Source organism: Styela clava, chromosome 1 (assembly GCF_964204865.1).
Source record: "Styela clava chromosome 1, kaStyClav1.hap1.2, whole genome shotgun sequence".
NCBI lineage: Eukaryota > Metazoa > Chordata > Ascidiacea > Stolidobranchia > Styelidae > Styela > Styela clava.
The window spans coordinates 7,296,457-7,317,502 of record NC_135250.1 but is presented as its reverse complement, the minus strand read 5'-3'; the positions used below and the strand labels follow the sequence as shown (position 1 = coordinate 7,317,502).

The window sequence follows — 21,046 nt, the reverse complement described above, 5'->3', positions numbered from 1 at the left end:
TTTATCTTTATCTATAGTAGGCTCATAAGGTCATTTCATTCAATCACATGCATCTTATTTCATAATTGGATGGAGTTCTCATGCATGAGTTAGTTACAAGGCCTCAAATATTTTAATCAGATTATTTCATACCCACTGTGGGTAAAACGTGACTTCTATGTTGTTCGAAGAAAGTTAGGGAGATAAATACTAAGCCTACTTTAGCAATATAACTGACACAATAGATTTGAGACTTGAGAACCAAAGTTTAGAACCAAGGTTTCATTTCTTGAACTAAAACCCAAAAATATGACAAAAGTCCATATGGGCTGGCAAAAGATTGTATAAAAAATTGACCAAAAAAACAAATACAACACAATCACCATTTTAACAGTAACAATACCAATCATCTTAATTGGTTTGTTGGATTTCATTCTACAATATTGATGAAATAAATCCACAGAAAGTCTTCTCTTCTTATGGACTTATTTTTGCATGGCACATTAGGTAGCATGACAACTCTATAATATTTATGGTAACCAAGCAACAATATACCACACCTAAAAGGTCTATTCAGGTTTCAAAATGAAAAATAAAAAATGTAAGTAACTAAGTACAGTTCTGGAGAAGGCGTGTATCAATTTATACGCTTGGTTGACAATGCATAAACAGGATGAAGTCAAAATCTAAGTATAATAGAGGGTGGCTGTGGTGGTATTATATGATTATAGGGAACAATCCCAGTGGCCTCTGATTTGAAATTGCCTATAATTTCATTGTTATAAATATACCAAGCATGAAAGATCTTGATTTTGTGTCAATAATTAAAAGGACACCACCCAGTTAAGAAATGACAATGCACAGATAAAAGAAGTATTGTTTTTATTAGTTAACTTAAAAAATATATTTTTCATATAGAATCCTGGTACAAAATAGGCTGTGAATAAAATGGTGCTGCCCTGCCAATAATGTTGGTTGAGGAAAGACAAGGCATGAATACCTATAATTAATAATCCAGATTCCCGATATATTATATATATGAATAGCAGTGGGCCAAGACACGCCCTTGGGGTAGTCAAATTACGAATACGCAATATCAGGATATGCCCTATCACGGGCCAAGTAGAAACTAAAGTCAGTAGCATAAATAATGACACGATGTGATTGGTATTTTTTAGCGTTATAAACAGCTATTGTGAATTCTGCGGGGATGATATTTAACAAAAACCTACAAAGTTCATGCGTAATTAACGACGTATAAGGCCGTCGAGGCTAATTTTATGGTATTTTGTGAGAGGCCATAAAAAGATAATAAAACGGTATCGATATAGTCTCAAGACGATATTCAACACGCGTTTTGGAAAGTCACCATCTGGCAAAGTTATTTTTATATGACGCAGAAACGTATCGAAAGCAATAATGCTTTCTTATTACGAATGAACCGAATTTAATATCCAATGAATTTTTAAGGATTTCTGAGACCAGGAAAATATCCAGAATGTATTTCAACAATAAAGATGCAACATACAGCTAAAAAAAGAATATGTATCTATTGTCGTTGTGGGGTCATTTAAAGATTACGACAATGCTAAAAAATGATTGTCAAAAAGGCGAATTCAAATTGTCCATCCCAACAGTCGAAAAACATGAAAAAACATATGTTTTACCTCGCTTCAACGCGTGTCCTTTCAATAATATGGACATTTTTGGCCATCTGTGGGCCACAGTTATTCCACGACCTACTGAAAACCTTTCAGACCAACGTTTACTTTTGTCCTGTAACAAGACACCCTGTGTTGGCTTCAATACAATGCGGTGTAAATTCCGGCGGATCGCGATAAGAATTTTTCTTCAAGGCAAACTCGAATCAATTTTAGCCTTTAAATCGTAAGGTGAATGCTTATTTTAGTTTGAGTAGGTATTTTTAGTGACAACAATGAGCCATTGACTAAACACGTCAGGTCGAGTCTACGCCACAAACTGTGGTTTTTGAAATTGACTGAATGTCGTTCGTCTGAAATCCCCGAGAAACTTGCGCGGTCGAGGGAGGCTTCCGAGGTGCGCAGTTCTTATACAAATTTAATTTACCTGTGAATTGTTTACATCGATTCTTGTTTTACGCATAAATGTATATTTATAACATACTTCCCAAAGGGTAAATCCGAAAGACGTTTTTATTAGCATTTGTGGCTAGATTAGTCGACATCAAAATATCCCGTCTAGTAGAAACACCAAAGTGAAAGTTCGACAGGCGTTTTCATTAGCATTTGTGGCTACATTAGTCCAGATCAAAATCATCAACTTTGTTTATTCACAAAATTTCCAGACTTATAATGCCATTCACGCTCTAATTACATAACCATTCGCTAATCTTGGACATGACGTGAAAATACGTAATTGGAATGCAATAATATACTATGCCTGATAAAGATTATTCATACGCGAAGATAATAGTCGAATCCCAACTGGTAAAATGTGATTCAAATTTTGACTTCTGCCATACCTTATTCAAATATGATTCGTTCTATTTGGCGTGGGACATGAAGTACTGAAGTCAATAAAGCAGTGGTAAATATTTATTTCAAACCACAACAATCAAAGAATAATATCTTCGAACAAACACGGGTAAGGTTATATCATAACAAATATATGAAATCCAGACATGAGCCATGTTATTGATGGGAAATTTGGACTTGAGCTTTCCAAAAACACGGAAACCGATATTGAAAAAAATAATTGAAACGATGATAAAAATGGTATGACTAATACCAAAGTCAAGTGCATGACTTCAATCAAAAGTCAAAATCAAAAGTTTCAATCAAAGTCTTCAAGTCTGTTATATCCTCAGAAAGGGACCGAAGAATTGAAACCAAAACTTTGCGTAGGAAATCCTTCGTTGAGATATTGGTTAACCACGCAAAGGTCATATTTAGAAATTTTGTAGAACTAGTTATTCCATAATTCACTGACTTTATGATAGAACTCATAACGTTCCGTGACCGTGAAAATGCAGTAATAATCCAACAAAAATGCATTTGAATTGCGGAACTCTGATGAAAATCAAGTAAACCGCAAGATAATGTCAACTTGATTGTATCAGTAATATATTTTAGTCCATTTAATATTTGTATTTGAATTATTGGTATACGGAAATGAAAAATGAATGGTTGAATATCTCCCAGCTAATTAGTCGAGGTCACTGATCAAGTATTAAAACTGGAAGAAAGGTTGTGGGACCGGAAATAGGATCAAGATGGGCATACACTAATCGAAAACTGCTGAATGGTTTCTTGACTTACGATTTGCATAGCTCGACGAGATCTTCGTCGGTGGTGTTTGGAGTCAGTCCTCGAATGTATAAGTTTGTTTTGCTAAGATCGCCCGATCCGGAGTGACCGTTCATCGTCTGGGTTGGCGCAGGGTTGTTGATCAAGATACCCTAAAATGCAAAAAATTGGAGTCATACATATTGCCATACCTACATGTCGCTTGGAATATCAACGAGCCTACAAAAATGGACATAATTGTTAAAGCTATTTATGTTTAGGCCTAACTGCTTTCGCAAGCAAACTCTTGGAAGGTATGTTAACCAGAATAAAGTAGTACATTGCTTGCCAAGTGGCATATCTAATCCGTGTGTCCCGAATCAAGCAGTAGGAAAACTTTGTCTCGACGGTAACCACAAAGAAGTGTAATTTACCTGTGGCATCGACTGAAGTATTGGACCTTGGAGGGTCATGTTCTGTGGACTTCCTGAGCCACTGGACGGGCTACCTGAAAAAATGAAACAAACAACAATTTAGTAAATGTGCGATGCTATAAAAGTCAGAGACAACTGCTCCAACCATATTCAAATAAGTTCGGCGAAAAGTACGACTAAAGACATAAAATCGATAATTTTGATTAGCGGAGACATGAAATCTCAATTTTGCGGAACAGCTTTGACTTTAATGGTTTCATATGCGCTGCCAATAATATTATTTTTTATATAATATAATCTTTTCCGGACGGTTACGCCAAATAGTGCGGGCGAACGGGGGACTAGCGTCTCACTAATTGATTTAACTCTAAATCGTAAAGTCCGACCATGTTGGCGCGGTTAAGAAGGCGATCAAGGCCGCCCTCGTCTTAAAATATTAATGTGGAATACCGTGACGGGCATTCCTGCACAGTGCACACATTAGTGACATTAAAATGACGTTGAATATGGTGATTTAAACATGCATAAACCGTAGATAAGCTAGACTAAGTAGTTCGTTTTTCCAAAGAAAATTCTTGTACAGAGCGTGATAGTAAAACAAGAACGCGTGCCCTCCATATGTCGTATTTTTGTATCGAACATTTGACAGTAAAATACTTTCATTTGGCAGTCAATAAAGCCAATAATCTCGCAACAACTTTATAAAAATAACTTCATAAAAAATACAAGCAAGACTTTTCCGTCATTTTGACAGTGACATAAACAAAAATGTGTCAATCGAATATACAGTCAAACAGTGAACAGCAGAGAGCGAACAAGAATAATGAACAGAAAATTGCTTATAATGGCGTCTGGATTTATTCCAAAATTCGCTATGCCCCAAAATACACAAAAACGTATCAGTGAGCACCATTACAATTTGCCTAAAATCTATAAAGCAAATGTTGATCTGTTGAAGTTACATTGTTATGAAAATCTCAATGTTATTATTACCTGTGCTGTTGGAATGTTGCGAAGATGATGTGTTACTAACGGTAGAAGGAGATGGGGGAGGCATGTTACGACCGTGATGAGGGGCAGTAGCGTGAGCGTAAGGCTGAAAAAGAAAAGAAAATGATTACTATAAATGACTACGTGACCACATTTTATTGACCAGGGCAAAAGATGACCTCATCAAAGTGAAATTTAAATATGCAAATTTACTCTTGACTAAGATTTCAAAGTATTACGGAAATGATGGCAGCCAGGATGTTATGATGTAAGAGCCTTTCCGGTGTCACATTGCAAGTTTAACTTATATATAAAAAAAAATATAAAAATGATGAAATGTATGTACCAACTATGGAACATACTTTACTGAATGTAACAGCGTATAAACACTTCTAAATTCTACCCAACGGTAAAAATCGTTCACGCATATGTTTTCAACTAAGTCACCCAATGCATAAAACTATATGATAAAGAGAACTATAGTGTTGAAAAATATAAGCTTACTAAGTACTGTTATGCAAAATGAAGTGAAGCAGGAATAGTTTTAATCCCGCATTACAGCGTTAATTATTATTATCTAGATATTATACGGATAGAACGATATATAATCACCGGATACCGTCATTCAGCCGGTGTGAGATCCACATATACAATACAAGGAAGAGATATGACGAATTTAGTACCTCTATGACTATATTACGAAACATATTATTAGAGCCGAGTTTACCCGGGGAACAAAATATAGATTTAAAAGTATTTAAAGATAGGATTTTTTTCAATACTTGCATCGACTAATGAGGAAAGTAGACATTTGGCTTAAACTTCGTCACCTTAAGTGTCTAGATAAAATAATCACGATCAGTGCCAAATCTGTGTTAATTAGGAAGCATTTCTCATTTTCGTTTTCCCACACATCTACGCTTACGGCAATCTGGATAGTGTGAACATACGGCGAGAAAAGTTTCACACCGAGTTGTCTGACGCGAAACAGACAATTGTAACAAATGGGGGCGACTAATTACACTTCGCAACATGGAGACGTGCTGTTTTGTAGTAGCCACATTTGGTCATACAAGATGATATCAGAATTAAGTCTCTTTCGATAAACAAAAAACTGGAAGTTTTAACATCTGTGGAACTTTTTTAAACCCAGAGTTTGTAAAAAAAAAATTCAACTTCTGCCGCAACTATATAATTTTCTTACAAAATGACAATTTTTGTCAATATTTTTCTTCAATCCACCAATAAGTAATTTCTCGCATCCAACTAACTGCCTCACGACAGTGGCTTTCAATGTTGTGTGAAAATAGTTTCAATTTTTTTATCAGATGAACATGTATTGATGGAAAGAACCGAAATTCTAACCAGGAAAATAATTTTTAAAATAGTTTATTGAAGAAAAAAAAAAAAAAAAACAGCCGGGTGGCATTCACAATAAAACGATATCAGTAGTAAAACAGTGAATTGCATATATATTATATTCGACCTGTAAATTTAATGAAAAATAATATTCTTAGATGGGATATAAAACATTATTATATGCCATTTAAATGTGCGTTTCTCTTCTGTAAACTAATATTACATTCTAACATTCCGATTACTGTTTGCTAAAACAAAAAAACACCAATAAATTTTCGTTTGCACAGAGAACGCTATTTACAAGCAAGAACTAGCTTAGAGTGGTGTATTTCAGAAGCGGTCCAAGTAAGATTATACCTAATTATCATCCTCTAGTCAAAATTTAATTTACTGTAATAATGCATATCAAACTATCATTACATTATAGCCACAATAGGTCAAAGATCAAACCAGAAGCATCAAATATGTAATCTGTGGATGCAAACATAATCTTTTAAACAAAGAAAAGGGTCAGATAACGCGAAATGACCGCACGTACGGCAGTTTGATCGAAATGCGCAGTCCAAAATTACGAATATTACATCTAAAGACTTGTGTTCACTAATTCTTTCTCTAAATTTTTCCAAATATCGAAATTTAATGTGCATTTTTTTTACTACACATATTTAATAAATTTCTATAGTTGAGTCAATAACTATAGTCAAAAATCATTCTATTAAATAGCGCCTCTTTAAGATGTAATGCAGATATGAATTAATTAGTTGTGTGTCATTTATATATCTCGATTATCGACCCTACGGCACGTAAAGAATTCTTCCTTCTGTCTGGCTCGGCATCTAAATATATATTTCGCGTCAAAAAGACGTCATTCGATGCCCGATGGTTTCAAGTAAACGCGGGACATACGTGGTTCCCCTATGAAAAACGGCAATCTTCAACCACTTTGACTCACCCAGTACGAAATTGGCTATTCTTGGCTAATAAGAGAATTCATAAACTTACCCAAACTGGGAGAGGATTGGATGCCCAGACGTACATGCTTTGAAAAACTTCGTATGTAATATTTGAGCGTTCCGGAGTGGAAAATATTAGTAGCACCAGTCAATGATATATCTTCAATGAGATGGAAGCTAGAGCAGTTTTTTTTCGTCTTTTTTCTTGGGTAAATTGATCTGCCTTGATTACGTTATGGCAGATTATGTCTTTCGAGTACAAGATACAATTTTCACGCTGATTGGTAAAAGTATGAGTAGATATGGGAACGATACGCGACACACTATGAATATGTATATATGATACACTTCCTTGGAAATTCCAACGAGGGCGTTTAATGATAGAATATAATAATAGGCAGGCGAAGAGTTGCGTGTTTCTATAACTCCAAGTTAATTTTGGTTATAAGCGGTTAAATACTGATTAGGCTATACAGAATATATATAATATATGTATATATATGTAGAATATATAAGCTGCAAAATATGTGAAAATTTTGAAATTATTGTTCAGCAAAGAGTAGTAAATAAAGACAAGATTAGGAGTCTGGGAAAAATTACATATAAACTGAAACCAAAAATAGGCAATACGATAAACGTCACTGACAGCTGCATATACCGACTCTATCCTATACTTTTCTTTTTCATATAAAGCTAATATAGATCAAACATAATGAAACATATGTACTCGATGATCCAACCTGTGTGCTACAATATCTGCCTATTGTCTGCCTATAAACTTAGATACAATATTTGATACATTGCCTTGCGTAAAACAAAAGGAAAAACGTAGCAACAACGCCTTTGTAAACTAAAACACAATAGGAATACAATTGAGGCGGTCGTCGAAATAACGAAATATCATCATGTATGTGCTTCACCACAGCTTACTAGATTTAATGTTTGCGCTTTCTCGTACCACACGGAGAAATAAACTTAACAATAACCAGTTGCTACATACGGCTTTTGTTATGAGCGGGCGAGCGCCGCGTGACTTCGCGGCTTACGCTGGACAAACATTGCATTTGTGAAATAATAAATACGCGGGCCGGTTGGGCATTTAAACAGCAACCGACGCAACCCTAAGCGCTAAACAAGCTAAGCCGGTGCTTCTTCACGCGATGCTTGATGCTATAGAAAGACAGTTTACACGAATCAATCTGAAATCAAGGAAGTGACATTCTTCCGGAGAAACACGCCACGCAAACGAAGAAGGCTTTCATCAAATCAATCATAATTCACATCTTGCCTATACAGTCAAACATATATCTAAAATATTATGAAATATTTACCTAAGTCGACTCTTGCTTTAGGCCTGTATTAGTCATTTCTAGGTAAAGCATCAATGGAGTATGGAGACACAAGGTTGCATAGCGAAAGTTTACACACGGCAAACCACCAACAAAATTTAAATTCGCCTACGCTTCAAATGTTTACTTATCTTATTAGAGCTCGTACATTCGGCTGGTCCAAGCTGTGTATACACTTAACACTTTCTAAATCAAAGTACAGACATTGGTTCCGTTTTTAAAATATCACGAGATATAAATTTTTACTTGCTAAACGTCCCGAGGCATAACGTATCATCAGCGTATGACAAATTCATCCATCAGTAGCCAACAGTACAATAGTTCGTCTGGGAAGGCTATCGTTCACGAAAACTTCTGAGTCACACGCAGCAACCCACCAATTCCATCAGACTTCAAGAGCGAAATAACAACTCTGCGATAGAACGAGACACAACATGTCAAGTTTGTGTCATCTGGGAAGCGAAAAAGGAACGGCATCGACGATACTTTATGATCGATGACGCCGAAGAAATCCAATCACAAATTGACAAAAGTAGAGAATGCTTATTTCATCTTATGGCTAATGAAATAAATTAATAATATAATGTATCAGTCGGACTCGCGAAACCATTTGTTACTCTCGCTGATTTCTTTCGCTTTTGAAACGTCTAATTAAAAATAAAAGATATAAAATTTTGACGTGAGATATTTTAATCCCCAACGCCGTTCGGCTAACAAATAGCGCGGATTAGGAATAAAGCTACGCAATTTGTTCTAACCTTTTAGCACACTCTAAGAAACTAAGGCAGAAAAGACTAAAAGACGAGGCAAATTTCGCCATTTGCCCAGATGACGGCCACACCCAATTTGAAAGCTCGTTTTACGTACCGCACACTCGAGATACCAAAAGCGAAAATCTCCTTACTAAAACCAACATAGATATCTTTAGTAAACAATGGAAAGCACAGTCAGAAAAACTCATACTTCATGTACGGTCCATCCCTAAAAACGATCTAGTTACAAAAAGTACACACAGTCAATATGTCCCAAAGTATTTAACTTTATATAGGAAACGCCTAAATCTAAACCTAAAAACACGAAATAGTAAATCGTATCTCGGCTACGTGGGATCAACTAACTTGAATAAAATACAACTACGCTTGTTCTGAGCAAATTTGTGGGCGGCTGAGAAGGCAGCCAAGTTGAACGCACGTTACACGGATGATCGGTCGGGGATCGACACGCGATGATATTACGCAGCTCATGATCGGAGACCATAACCAGAGTTCCCATTTACCAAAAGTTGGCCCAAAACTATTCCAATTCGACGCACAAAATTACGAAAATATCCCAAACCGTGCAGTTATTTTATAGTATCTTTCCTACTTCACTAAACCGTTTGAATACTACGTCCCGGCACTTATATTCAAAAGTACATAAAACCACTGTGGCAACACTACCAAAAATGACTGAATCCTATTCGTCATAAGGTGGTCAGAGCTATCAGGAAACGACTACAACCAAAAACAACGCACATAATAAAAAACTACAAAAGCCGAGAAAATCACTTCTTAAGGTGTAGCTTATAAATTTTGATAAAAGAAAGAGAAAAAAAGAAAAAGGCAGGCCAAGTAAGCAATGCTTCCTGTGACTTACTCGTGCGTATGACTAAAGGTTAGAACCGTTTCAAACTTTTTTAAATTTAAATAACAACACTCGTGAGCGGCAGTGCGATACCTAGCCCGAGGCGACCACTATCAATTTGAATCACAGTTCGTTTTCCCAAAACTGCAGAAAAGGGCAAGAGATCACTTGAAATCGCATTGCTGACAACATGTAATTAAATATTTACGTGGAGTAAATATCACAGAGTCAAGCCTGGCCCAGGCAAAAAACACGAAAATTATACTAATGTACAAGTGTGGCGATTAATTCAACAAGTTATATATTTAACACACCCAGAATGCACTTAACACACCCAGAATGCAAGTCCCCAAAAATGAAAATAAATTAACATAAAACTACACAGTAAATAATAACGCACGGTAATGGGTACGCTTACGACAAATAAGTAAGTAATGACTAGGTAATGCGGTATAAACGGAGTGGACGTTTTCAGGATATGGTTAAATTCGGAAAGAAAAACTCAAACTACCACAAAAGTCCAAAGAAAGTAACACATTTATTTCAACTACATACAAACCTGCCGGCAGGAAAAGCTGGAAATATTGTAATCTGAGATATAGTAACCGGTTGAAAAAATAAAGTGGGAAAGGGAAATCTTAAAGTTAAAGAACATCCAGCTTAGGAAATCTATTTTATAAATATAAATAATCTTTTCCGTATTATGAGGCAAACAAATCAGGGATAATCGGGGTGCTTGGTATAAATTGACGCATAGATACGTATTGGAATTGAGAGAAACGAAATAGCGGAGGAGAAATTGCTATTAAACTTAGCATATCAAGACAATGACACATACGTTAACGCAAATGGAGATTAGCGTATGCCATTAGAAATGAAACTTGTGTAAAATATACGACATTGTACAAGCATGCAAAGCCGCAATTTGGGTACAAATGGAATATAAAACAACGTCTAATATATCTTTCCATATAGTTCCGCGTTATATTTGACCATAATCGTCAATACCTATATGTTACACAAGTAATACGAAATTATTATCCTCAACAAAATTTGGTGAATTTGGGTTGCGCATATACAGCTAATTAGCATATGACCTTTCGTGAATAAAGGCAGTATACTCGTCAAAATGAAACCTGAAAGAATACAAAATTACATTTGAACTAAATGTATATATAAATAAATTCAATATCAACAAAACCAAATGTAAAGATTTCACACTGCCATTCGTAGGCTCATTCTGACGCCAGGACTGAAATTTTGAAGTAGTGAAGTAGTGTTGTTGCATTATTTAATTACGTAACCTACAAAATACTATAACCGCTACAATTTGAGTAGAGTACATATCATAAACGTTGACTAAATAAAAATGCCGATACAACAATGCTTTGCATACTGAGTCGAATTTAAATCCCTTACTATGGCATGTCGCGGTAGAGCAGCAAACATTCCCTATTTGGAGAAGCGTATGATTTTTTATTTGATGACTACGCATGGTTCATGCGAAAGGCATGTGATTATGACAACATTGCAGGATTTTTAGTTATGTATGTTTTTATTAAAAAAACTAGATTTGCAGCGGTGCAAGGCACTGCCTGTCGGATCTGATTGCCGAACGAGCTAGCGATGAATCAACAGTAAAACAGGTACAGAGTGTAACTCGATTGATATCTCGCACTTAATTGCGTTTCTCAAGCACCACGCAGGAACGGTTTTAGTCTGGAACACAGCCACGCCAAGATGATCAATGCATATAGAAAAGCAACACTCCAACACATGCTTCTAACATGGCCAGGCCCAACTCGATGCAAAAGTATTGATACCTCGTTCAGGCTCTTACGGGTGGCATTTATTTTGCATAACATTAGTCTCAATGCGACCTGTGAGTCACTTCCGGGTCTTATTTCCGGTGTGTTGTAAGGCAGTGGGTTGTGAAACAACACATCTTTGAGTATACAGTAGAATTTAAATTAAAATATATATGCAAAAAGTTTTCGATTGATCAATGTGATATCTTATCATTGCCTTGTCAAATCTTACATTGGTTTTCAAAAATTCTCGACATATTCACGACACATTCATAAATACACAGATGAACTTTTGGCGAACAAGACATATTATTGCTTATAATGGAACCATCTAGATCGCAAAAGTAAGAAAAGTAACCTCCCAATTTTACGACAATGCCGTAGAACGTATATGAAAAACGGGTCGAAAATGCGCTAGCGATTAGTATCACCAAGGTCTTGTTAACGCCAGTTGATCTTGATATCGTAGAGAGTAAAACGCTGTAATAACTGTTATTATATTTTGACACGCATTGGAACGGGTCACAGGTCACGAAAACAAGTTTCATCGGACAAGGATTCGCTGAGCTAGAAATAGGATGTGTTGTTCTTAGTTATGTTATTGTTACACTCGACCAACCGCAATTTGTAATGAAACTATAAACGAAGGAGCTTTAAAGTTTGGCAAACCAAATCACAACACACGCTGACCAAACAATGATTTGATATTTTAAGATAACACAAGTAATGAAACACAACAAAAAGTGCTGAAGTTTTTTATTATTTGGTTAACGGTTGGTGCCCACGCATTCGAAATACATTTGTACTGTTATCTAGTCCACTTTCATTTCACAGTGCTTTAAAAATATGAATAAATCTTGAAAAGCACTAAAAGAACTTTACAATAGATTTTCAGACAAGTTGAAAAAGGGAAAATTACTTTTAATCAATCATGGACATTCACACAATGACACTTACACATAAAAATATAAGACGCAAGAAGTCACATTGACTGGCGCGACGACATATTAGCGTTTTCTCACGATTGTGGACTTGGTAGATATAAAAAATAAAAACCTCTCCAATTTCATTAGATATCTGCAGAAACCGAGATGGTTGACGCCCCCACTCCAAGTCGGGTATTAGATAATTAATCAAAGACAAAGCGATTGTATGAAAATCACTATGAAAATGCTTTATTACACTTCGGCCAGCCTATAGTTATAAAGCCCTAAAATCGCGGCAAGACATTGTTTTTAGTTTTTTTTTATGCGATGAGAGATTATGATCACACCTAGCTGGCATCCACATATGTTAAAACACATCGACCTTTTACGGTAAATTTAATCAAAGCAAAGGCATAAAATCCCTAGATAATTATATTAAAGAAAAAATAAGGACCACTGTGCTAAAAAACAAGCTTTCAACAAATAATCAATGACTGGGATTTTGAATATCGAAGCTCTTTATGAAACCAGTCAAAAATTTCATCAAATGTTATTAAAACGTAATCGGAACCCGTGAAAATTTTATCAGATTATATCAACGTGTCGAGTGTAGAATGTTATAAAAAATATACAATAAATCCCTTTTCTCATTAATTTCAAAAACTGTCGGTGAATAGTATGAAGTACTTTCGACAATATTTATTGACGGAGGCTATGTAATGCATTAATAAAATGTACAACTTTTATCTAAATATATGCAAGTTTTATTTCTCAAGAAGGAGATTGTCTGAATAGTATAGATTTTCAATATTGTAGTGCTGCTTTAATAAGGCCTCTAATGGCTTCAGTCAAAATCTTACTCTCGTCTGAGCTAAAATCTCTAAGTGCTGTTCTTTCTTTCCCCAGCGGTTCATTTGTGACAATGCTTTCGCTACAATTCGCAACGAAACAACTGTCGGCGGTTCTGCTAGTCTACAACAATCTCCGAAAGCCAGACAGCTGTGTGGCGTAGTAAGAGCTGAACGAGGGCCGCATGCCGGCACGTACATACGTCACTTCGAAGAGAGTATTCTTACCATGTCTGCTATCTTTGCCAGAAATTTAATAATCATAGCTACGCAAGAATCGTTGAAGAAATGTGCCCCAAACAGCAGAACTCCATATTTATCTACACTTCAGTATGGCCTGGTAACTATCTGCGGTCCTGAAAGATCCAATATGTGAAGAATATCCTCAGTAAATCTGATTTTAACTGGATTTGACATTCTCGTATCTCAGACAATTTACGTCAGGAAGACAAAAACAATAATTAATGCAACCGCGTCATTGCTCCGAAAGGCATATGCGAAAATCGTCATGGCGAATGCTGCCGCCTTTTTCTGATAATTTTCGCAGTTATTCAGTTTCATCGTGAAATGCTGACCATCTATTCTAACAGAAACATTCATTTATACCTCATGAACGACCTCGCAATTGGGCAAAACAATTGATCTGAAACAGCTTACTACGCAAAATTCCTCTAGTCTACTCAATCAAGAAAGCGGTACTGCATCGATGTGAAATGCCAGATTATGGTCGAAAATAACGTGTACTACATTACAGCGCCAACACCGGGCCCTGGGGCAATATTCTCCAATATAGTTCAGTCTATCCAAGTCATTGAACACGAGAAAGCGGCTATTAAAATTAACAATACTATCGAGTACGAAACTACAAACGTGAGAGACGATTTAATGGCTTTTAAATTTAAAACGAATCGGTGCAACGATCTAAATTTAAATGCATTGTTAATAAAACGTTCTCTCAACCTGTACTGCCAGTGCCAACCCGGTAAAGTCGGAAAAGCACTACACAATAATCGAAAGAACAATTAGAGCATTGCAACATAGATTTAAAATATTTTAATAACGGCTTGGTTATCTGTGACTGTACATGCAATGTACGGGGAGCGTAGGAAACGATATACGCCAGTGAATCTTCTCTGGTTAGATTGTACATTGAGCGTACTTGGGGTTGGGATGATGGGGTATGCGACTACTCAATGACAACCTAATATCATACATATCTGATACTAAAAACCGAGGTAACGGCAAACGTACCAACATTTATAGTGTGACTATACGCGACGCGTTCTGAGAACAAAGACTCCAAATTGCCTAAATTGACGCGCAATTTCGCCCGGTGGTAAAATAAAATGAAAAGCGAAAATAAAAATTATATTTTCCTGAAAGAAAAATCCATCAAGTAATCAATAGAAGAAGCCGGGCGCCTCGTCTTATTCGTGTAGCAAGGGAGGATTTTCAGGTTTTGCTCCTAAAAGGTTGCTCGAGACATGACGTAATCATCTCGTTGTTGATACAATTTGACAAATCGGGTAAAATTTAGAACTATTCCGTAGTCACTAAACCAGAATGTGACAATGGGTTTGTGAACATAATTTATTTTTATCTCAAAGCTTGGAAATAAAAGTTTGAATACAACCGTTATTGTTACGAGGCAAACTAGTAAAACACGACACAATGTTTAATTTTCATATTTTATATGGGAGTACAATGAATTTTGTTTTCGATCGGTCACGAACAAAGAAGAAACGAATTCGAGTAACATGGTGAAACTGATTTCAGAAACCACTGTACTAAAATAAACGGCAAACTTATATTTAAACACAAAGTCGTTTTGGCCGTAAAATGAAGTCACATGGTGTTTGAAAATGGTTAAAAATTCGGCGATAATGTTGCAATATTGCAAGATCCAAAGTGGGAAAAAATCACTCAGTAAGTTTTCAAACTGTAACGTCATTTTTTCTAATTCATTGCACTATTATAGAATAGGCGCGTAGCTCGTCCGTGCCAAGTGCAATAATCGTCGTCGCTCTAATTTTGAATAGAAAAATAGCATTTCAAAATCGTTATGGCCTAAAAATATCCTGTTGGGTCAATTCAAATCGAGTAGCAGCTGTATAGGATTGAATATGGACCGGCAGCGGAAATCAGTAGTCGAGTGCGAAGCCCAAGGGTTTCCTGGATAGCAAGCGTTCAACGCATTTCGAGGCTGGCGGAGCAAAGTTGTACATGCTACAAGATATTACAACTAATATAAAGAAGTTCGGAGGCAGGCCCAAACATGAACCGTGTATATCCGACTAAGGCACAAAGTAAACTATCTGAAATCGACAGTTAAGATTACTTTGAGAGTTTTTTCAACGAAGTTTGATCGAACGCACATGTTGTAGTAATATAACAAACCCATGGTAGCAACCAATTTTCTTTTAATGAATATAAACAATCTCGATGTTCGATATTAAGTTGTACTAGTCAGGATTAGAAATAATGAAGACAATTAACAAAAAGAACACTGCACTATCATATATAAAAACTACCCGAAATCAACTAGATCGAAGCCTGAAATAAATTCCTCAACTTCATTCCACTACTCTTGCGAAATATAGGCTTTCCATTTCACACATATAGTATCTGCGCTTAAAATCAAACCAGCTGTCTAAATGACAGTCCAATATCCCTCCACGAAGCAGTCTCTTGAATGGCGATGGGCACAATGGCAGAAATTTTCTAACTTGTGACGCTAAAAAGCACCAACGAACATGATGCGCTAAAATCACGTTTTAGGCAAATCTCACTAAACTATAATAGACATTTGACAACTCCGCGTCATATCCATCCGGCAGGCACGTTTTCCTAGCAACTTTCACTAAAATTGACTTAGTTAACGCACGATTTTATATAGATATGCGTCGACATCATCCTTTTCCGTCGCAAAAAGTTAACAAGTTGAATATTACTTCCATTTTTTCCAAGTACATGAGAAAGAAAAACGAACCTCTCTCTAAAAAGTACAAGCAGAAAAAAAGTCAAAACGCTTGGAAGGGAACAACGAAAACACACTGATCAAATCCTATTAGAAAGATCCTTGTGGCAAATTGGCATTTGATTAGGCGTAAGTGAAAATATTTTCAAAAATTTGCATTGCTCCTGCACAACGCGTCGTGTGCGTCTTGCGATCATTGGTAATTGAATTTGGGGCGGTGACGGCAATATCTTGACTATTCTATTTAAGATCGCCACGAAAAAAAATGGAAAAGTTTATTTCGTATACAACCCGAAACCAATCTCTAATATAAACTAAATAATGCTTTCTTTGCGTAAATGGCGGTAGAGGTGTAAGCTGAGTTTGTAGTGAAGGAACTATTTTAACGTCATTATGGGTTTCACATATCTACATATACCGTAAATTTCAGTGTTTTGGGATAACGATGCAATTTGATGCTATTTAAACATAATTTCCAAATACATAAAATGGAAATTGATTTACGTATAGGTCAATAAAAGAGAACGCCTCAACACATGAAGAAAGCAATAAATACACTCTGTACTATACTATAAATTCGTAAGAGCGCCATTGACTAAATAAAAAATATCCAAATTTAGGTGAAAGTACTTCTTTAAATCTCAAGTATGACATCTTAAAGACCGCAATCGCTTTCCTGTCTGTTTTCTCAGAAATATTGATGGATGGTTGTTGTAAGGTGGCTAGTAAATATCACGGTATTCCATAAATAAACACCTCTTTTTCTATTTGTGGTTTCAAAATCCACCTTCGTGCATTTTAGTCTCCATTAAAAACATCTTACTTTTAGTAAATTAATATAAAGATAAAGCAATAAATATAAATTCTGACACCAATTGTTGATTACGTAATGCGCGTGAGTTAGTGTATTTGGATCACCAAACATAAGCACATGACTTGTGTTACTATATAAACCGAAAAGCAAGACAATTACGTCAGTCTCGTGTCCTTGGATATCGATTACATTTTTGCAATTTCGGTATTAGATTTGACACTGCTACAAAAATGGTCAATTTGAAAGAAAAGTTGCAACCATTTAAAAAAATTCAGCATTAATAACGCGAAGATTTTATATATTTATCACATTTTTTTGGATGTATGTAACATAAAGTAACATCAATTCGATTTTTTTTTCTGTTCGATAAATATGTTGCCTTTGATAACAGAAGTTATCGCTCTCGCTTGGCAACTTCACACTAATCGATAAAAATATTAATTGGAATATCGAACGCAAGATGAAGGCTATTTGGCACAATCGATATCTATAACTAATTTTCGCACTTACATTGACGGAATCTTCAAGCGCTTCGTATTCAAATAGGAAAGGTAGGATTTTCCCTTATAGAACCCTAATAATACCTGTCTAATAAAAAATCACAGAAGCCAGCAAAATATTTACGCGGGGTTAGGTACAATCGACAGAACGGTCAAAACATTTTGTAGAAAATAGGTTCATTTCCCGGACAAAGCAAACGAATCCTTTTCCCCAGGACCAATGGGCCAAGTATTTGCATACGACAAAGCTCAGGGCATCGAACTCGTGACTCGATACCGCAGAAGAAAGCAGGAATCGATATTGGATGGATTATTGAGGTTTTGGGTCGGCACTAATTTCCAACGTGAAGAGCAATATCCATTTGTCAAATGTTTAATTATGGAACTAGTTATTCACTATCTATCAGCACATCAAGTACGATCGTATGGTAAAGGAATAAATGTACAACAAAGACATACGTGATAAAAAAATCCAACGAAAAACTTCGAATTTCAACCCCGGAATAAGTCCAAGCCAGGGTTAACTCGAGAGTGAAACTTCCGCAATGTATTAAAATACCATATATTACGTCATTAATTCTAATACTAATAAATTTTCTGTTTACCGACCACTAAAAAATGGGAATAATTGTATGAAATCGGGAGCATATGATATCGAATACTTATATAGGTCAGGTATTATGTCCATTTAAAAGGCTTTTATTGGAATCACAAAGGCCATGGAATATTTCACTGGATCTCCTATTTTAGTCTCAATGAAACGAAAGGAAATTTACAAAAATAAAAGCGATGTACCGTATTTGAATATATTTTTGGTTATATTCTGATACGAACATCGATTGAAATTCAAAGCTGTGAACTTTCAAAGGCAAACATTTTTCAGCCACGTTTGTGAGGCTAATACCTCTTGGAGTAGTATATTTATAAACCAAGCTATTTTTCTTATGAGGAAAACAATGACGTAAAGCTATATATTTCATTCGAGCGACCTGATGTAGGAATTTCCCCGCTTGTGCAGTCTAAATAATTAATTATAGATCGAGATTCTCGAGATCTACGTCAGATAGAAGACACGGCCACGTCGCTCGCGAGCCATGGGAAAAAATGACGCTTGAAGGCAGAAAAATACAAGGATAGATCAAACATAAATATTCATTAAATATGGAGTTTACAGGAGTATATTAGTCTAGCGGGAGTGAATTGTAAGACCTAATAATAAATAATATTGTATGTACTGGTGAAATACAAACAAAATACGTTTCGAATTTATATATAGACAAATTTCATCGGGCCAATAAATAAAAAAAAAATTCACGATATATACATACACAACTGTATATTCTATTCATTACCCTGATGAAATATACATCGAGACCATTGGCTAAACTATATCGTCTGTTTCTAAGCAATTGTGCATGCGTTACTATGAATATACTTGGTAAAAACCCTTCGATATGTGACTGGATGTCTGTGGGACGAATCAGGACCAAATTATCGACGATGACTCAAAATATGAAACACAGTAGCAATGTACATGACAATGAAGTTTGAACGCTACTTGGTATTAGGTAAGATTGAATATTCATGGGATTTACTATGTATGAATATAATTGCCAAATCAGAGTTCTGATAGCGCGGAGGGCTTTCACACAAATGACAGCGAGATAAGATATATATTTACATACATTCACAACAAGAACACGCATTTTACATATACACGTACAGCGTTTACCGCGTTAAATAGGCTTCATAATTGCGAACAAAGAAATTAAGATTCTGCGATAAACTAAAATGGATGTTAAAAATGACCGAAGACTTTAATTAATATCTATTACATTTATATAACTATGCATTTCTTTACCATTTTCACATCTAGTCGGTCTCGATCGATGACTTATTTGTCCATGATTGTGTTCTTTAAATAGGATATTGCATTGTTGCATAAGAACCAGCTTAGCCAGGAGTAATGCCACATGGGAAACTTTTCATGGGAAACAATGGTATTCTATTATTCTTAAAGTTTAATATTATGCCCAAATAAGGATTTAAACTAAAACTAGTTCCAAGTTAGTACCATTGTTACAAGACTGGTACTTCCCCATCTATTCACAATCTTCATCGAATAATGAGAAAGAGCACGAGATGGTAATTATCAATGGGCCAATCAAGAATTTAACACATGAAAAAATGATATATGGCATTTATGGTAAATAGACGAAAAAGCGAAAACAGAATATAACGAAGAAGGTAAAACACACACCAATTTTGAAAGTTAATTAATCGAAAACAAATGATACAAAACTAATAGTATGTTTTTTTTTAGTCAATTTTAGTTTCTTTCTGGGTTACTGTGTCATCATCCTCAAAATATAAATTCACTTGAAATGTAAATATTTCCTCTGAAAATATTTCAATAATGACAATACAAACCAACATGTCCAAACCGCATCCAATTAACAAATACCAACAAGAGATATGTGAGACAAAGAGAGTTCAAATACACAGCTGGTACGTGCGTTAGCTCCATAGTACAAAGAGTGTAAGAATGACTGAAGAGAATTCTCATATGATTAGTGTACTCAAAAATTCAATGCTCGATGCGACGGGCAGTCGAAACTCGAGAGAGTGAAAATCTATGTCATATGAAAATCGTACGAATTTGACCCCGTGATGCCACCGAGTGTACCTTTAAGCAATCGTCCAGTCGAATGAGAGAAATACACATACACACCAATACGAACTGAACAACTTGAGAACACGTCTGTGATTCGACTACGACTTGAAAAAAATCACACTTTTAATAACGAAAATTTTGGCGTTTTCAAGTCATTTAATTGACTGAAAAGAACGCCTAGAAAATTTTTTGCTCTCCGACGATCTCCGGGCGAAACAAATAGGTAATGTTCAAAAATTCGCAAATTTAACGACGCAAACGATTCCTATACAATATACGTGGATGGAATAGTAGCTCTGTTATGCGTCAAATTAACTGGTTACTGCAAGTCTTTCGATCTGCAATTTCTCGGACTAAAAAGCAACGGTATTTTCCGTTTGCACAACGGTAATTGAAAGTCGATGCCCACTGCTTCCCCTCGAAAATAGAAGGCTATGCAGAACCAGAAGATTCCGTTCTTTCGGCGTGTCCAAAATAAGGGCACAAGCCGGGTAACGCAATACAAAAAGGTTTCATAGATAATTTAACGACAGTACCACCTAAAGG

General features: G+C 35.8%; 1 protein-coding gene across 5 annotated transcripts in view; it reads right to left on the bottom strand.

Moving 5' to 3' along the window:
• LOC120325374 (RNA-binding motif, single-stranded-interacting protein 1-like) overlaps positions 1-21,046 on the bottom strand; it is a 38,523-nt gene that overhangs the window by 7,657 nt on the left and 9,820 nt on the right. For 4 of the 5 annotated variants that reach the window (XR_013478806.1, XM_039391479.2, XM_039391477.2 and 1 more), the window contains exons 4-6: positions 4,673-4,775; positions 3,680-3,753; positions 3,279-3,418 (exon numbers count right to left, since the gene is read on the bottom strand). Coding sequence is in view for 4 of the 5 variants with exons in the window: in XM_039391479.2 (XP_039247413.1) it covers positions 3,279-3,418; positions 3,680-3,753; positions 4,673-4,775 (317 nt within the window). In the remaining variant the exon portion in view is untranslated. Of the gene's footprint in view, positions 1-3,278; positions 3,419-3,679; positions 3,754-4,672; positions 4,776-7,030; positions 7,488-21,046 lie in introns of those variants that run through there. The other variant, XM_039391481.2, reaches the window with a different exon arrangement.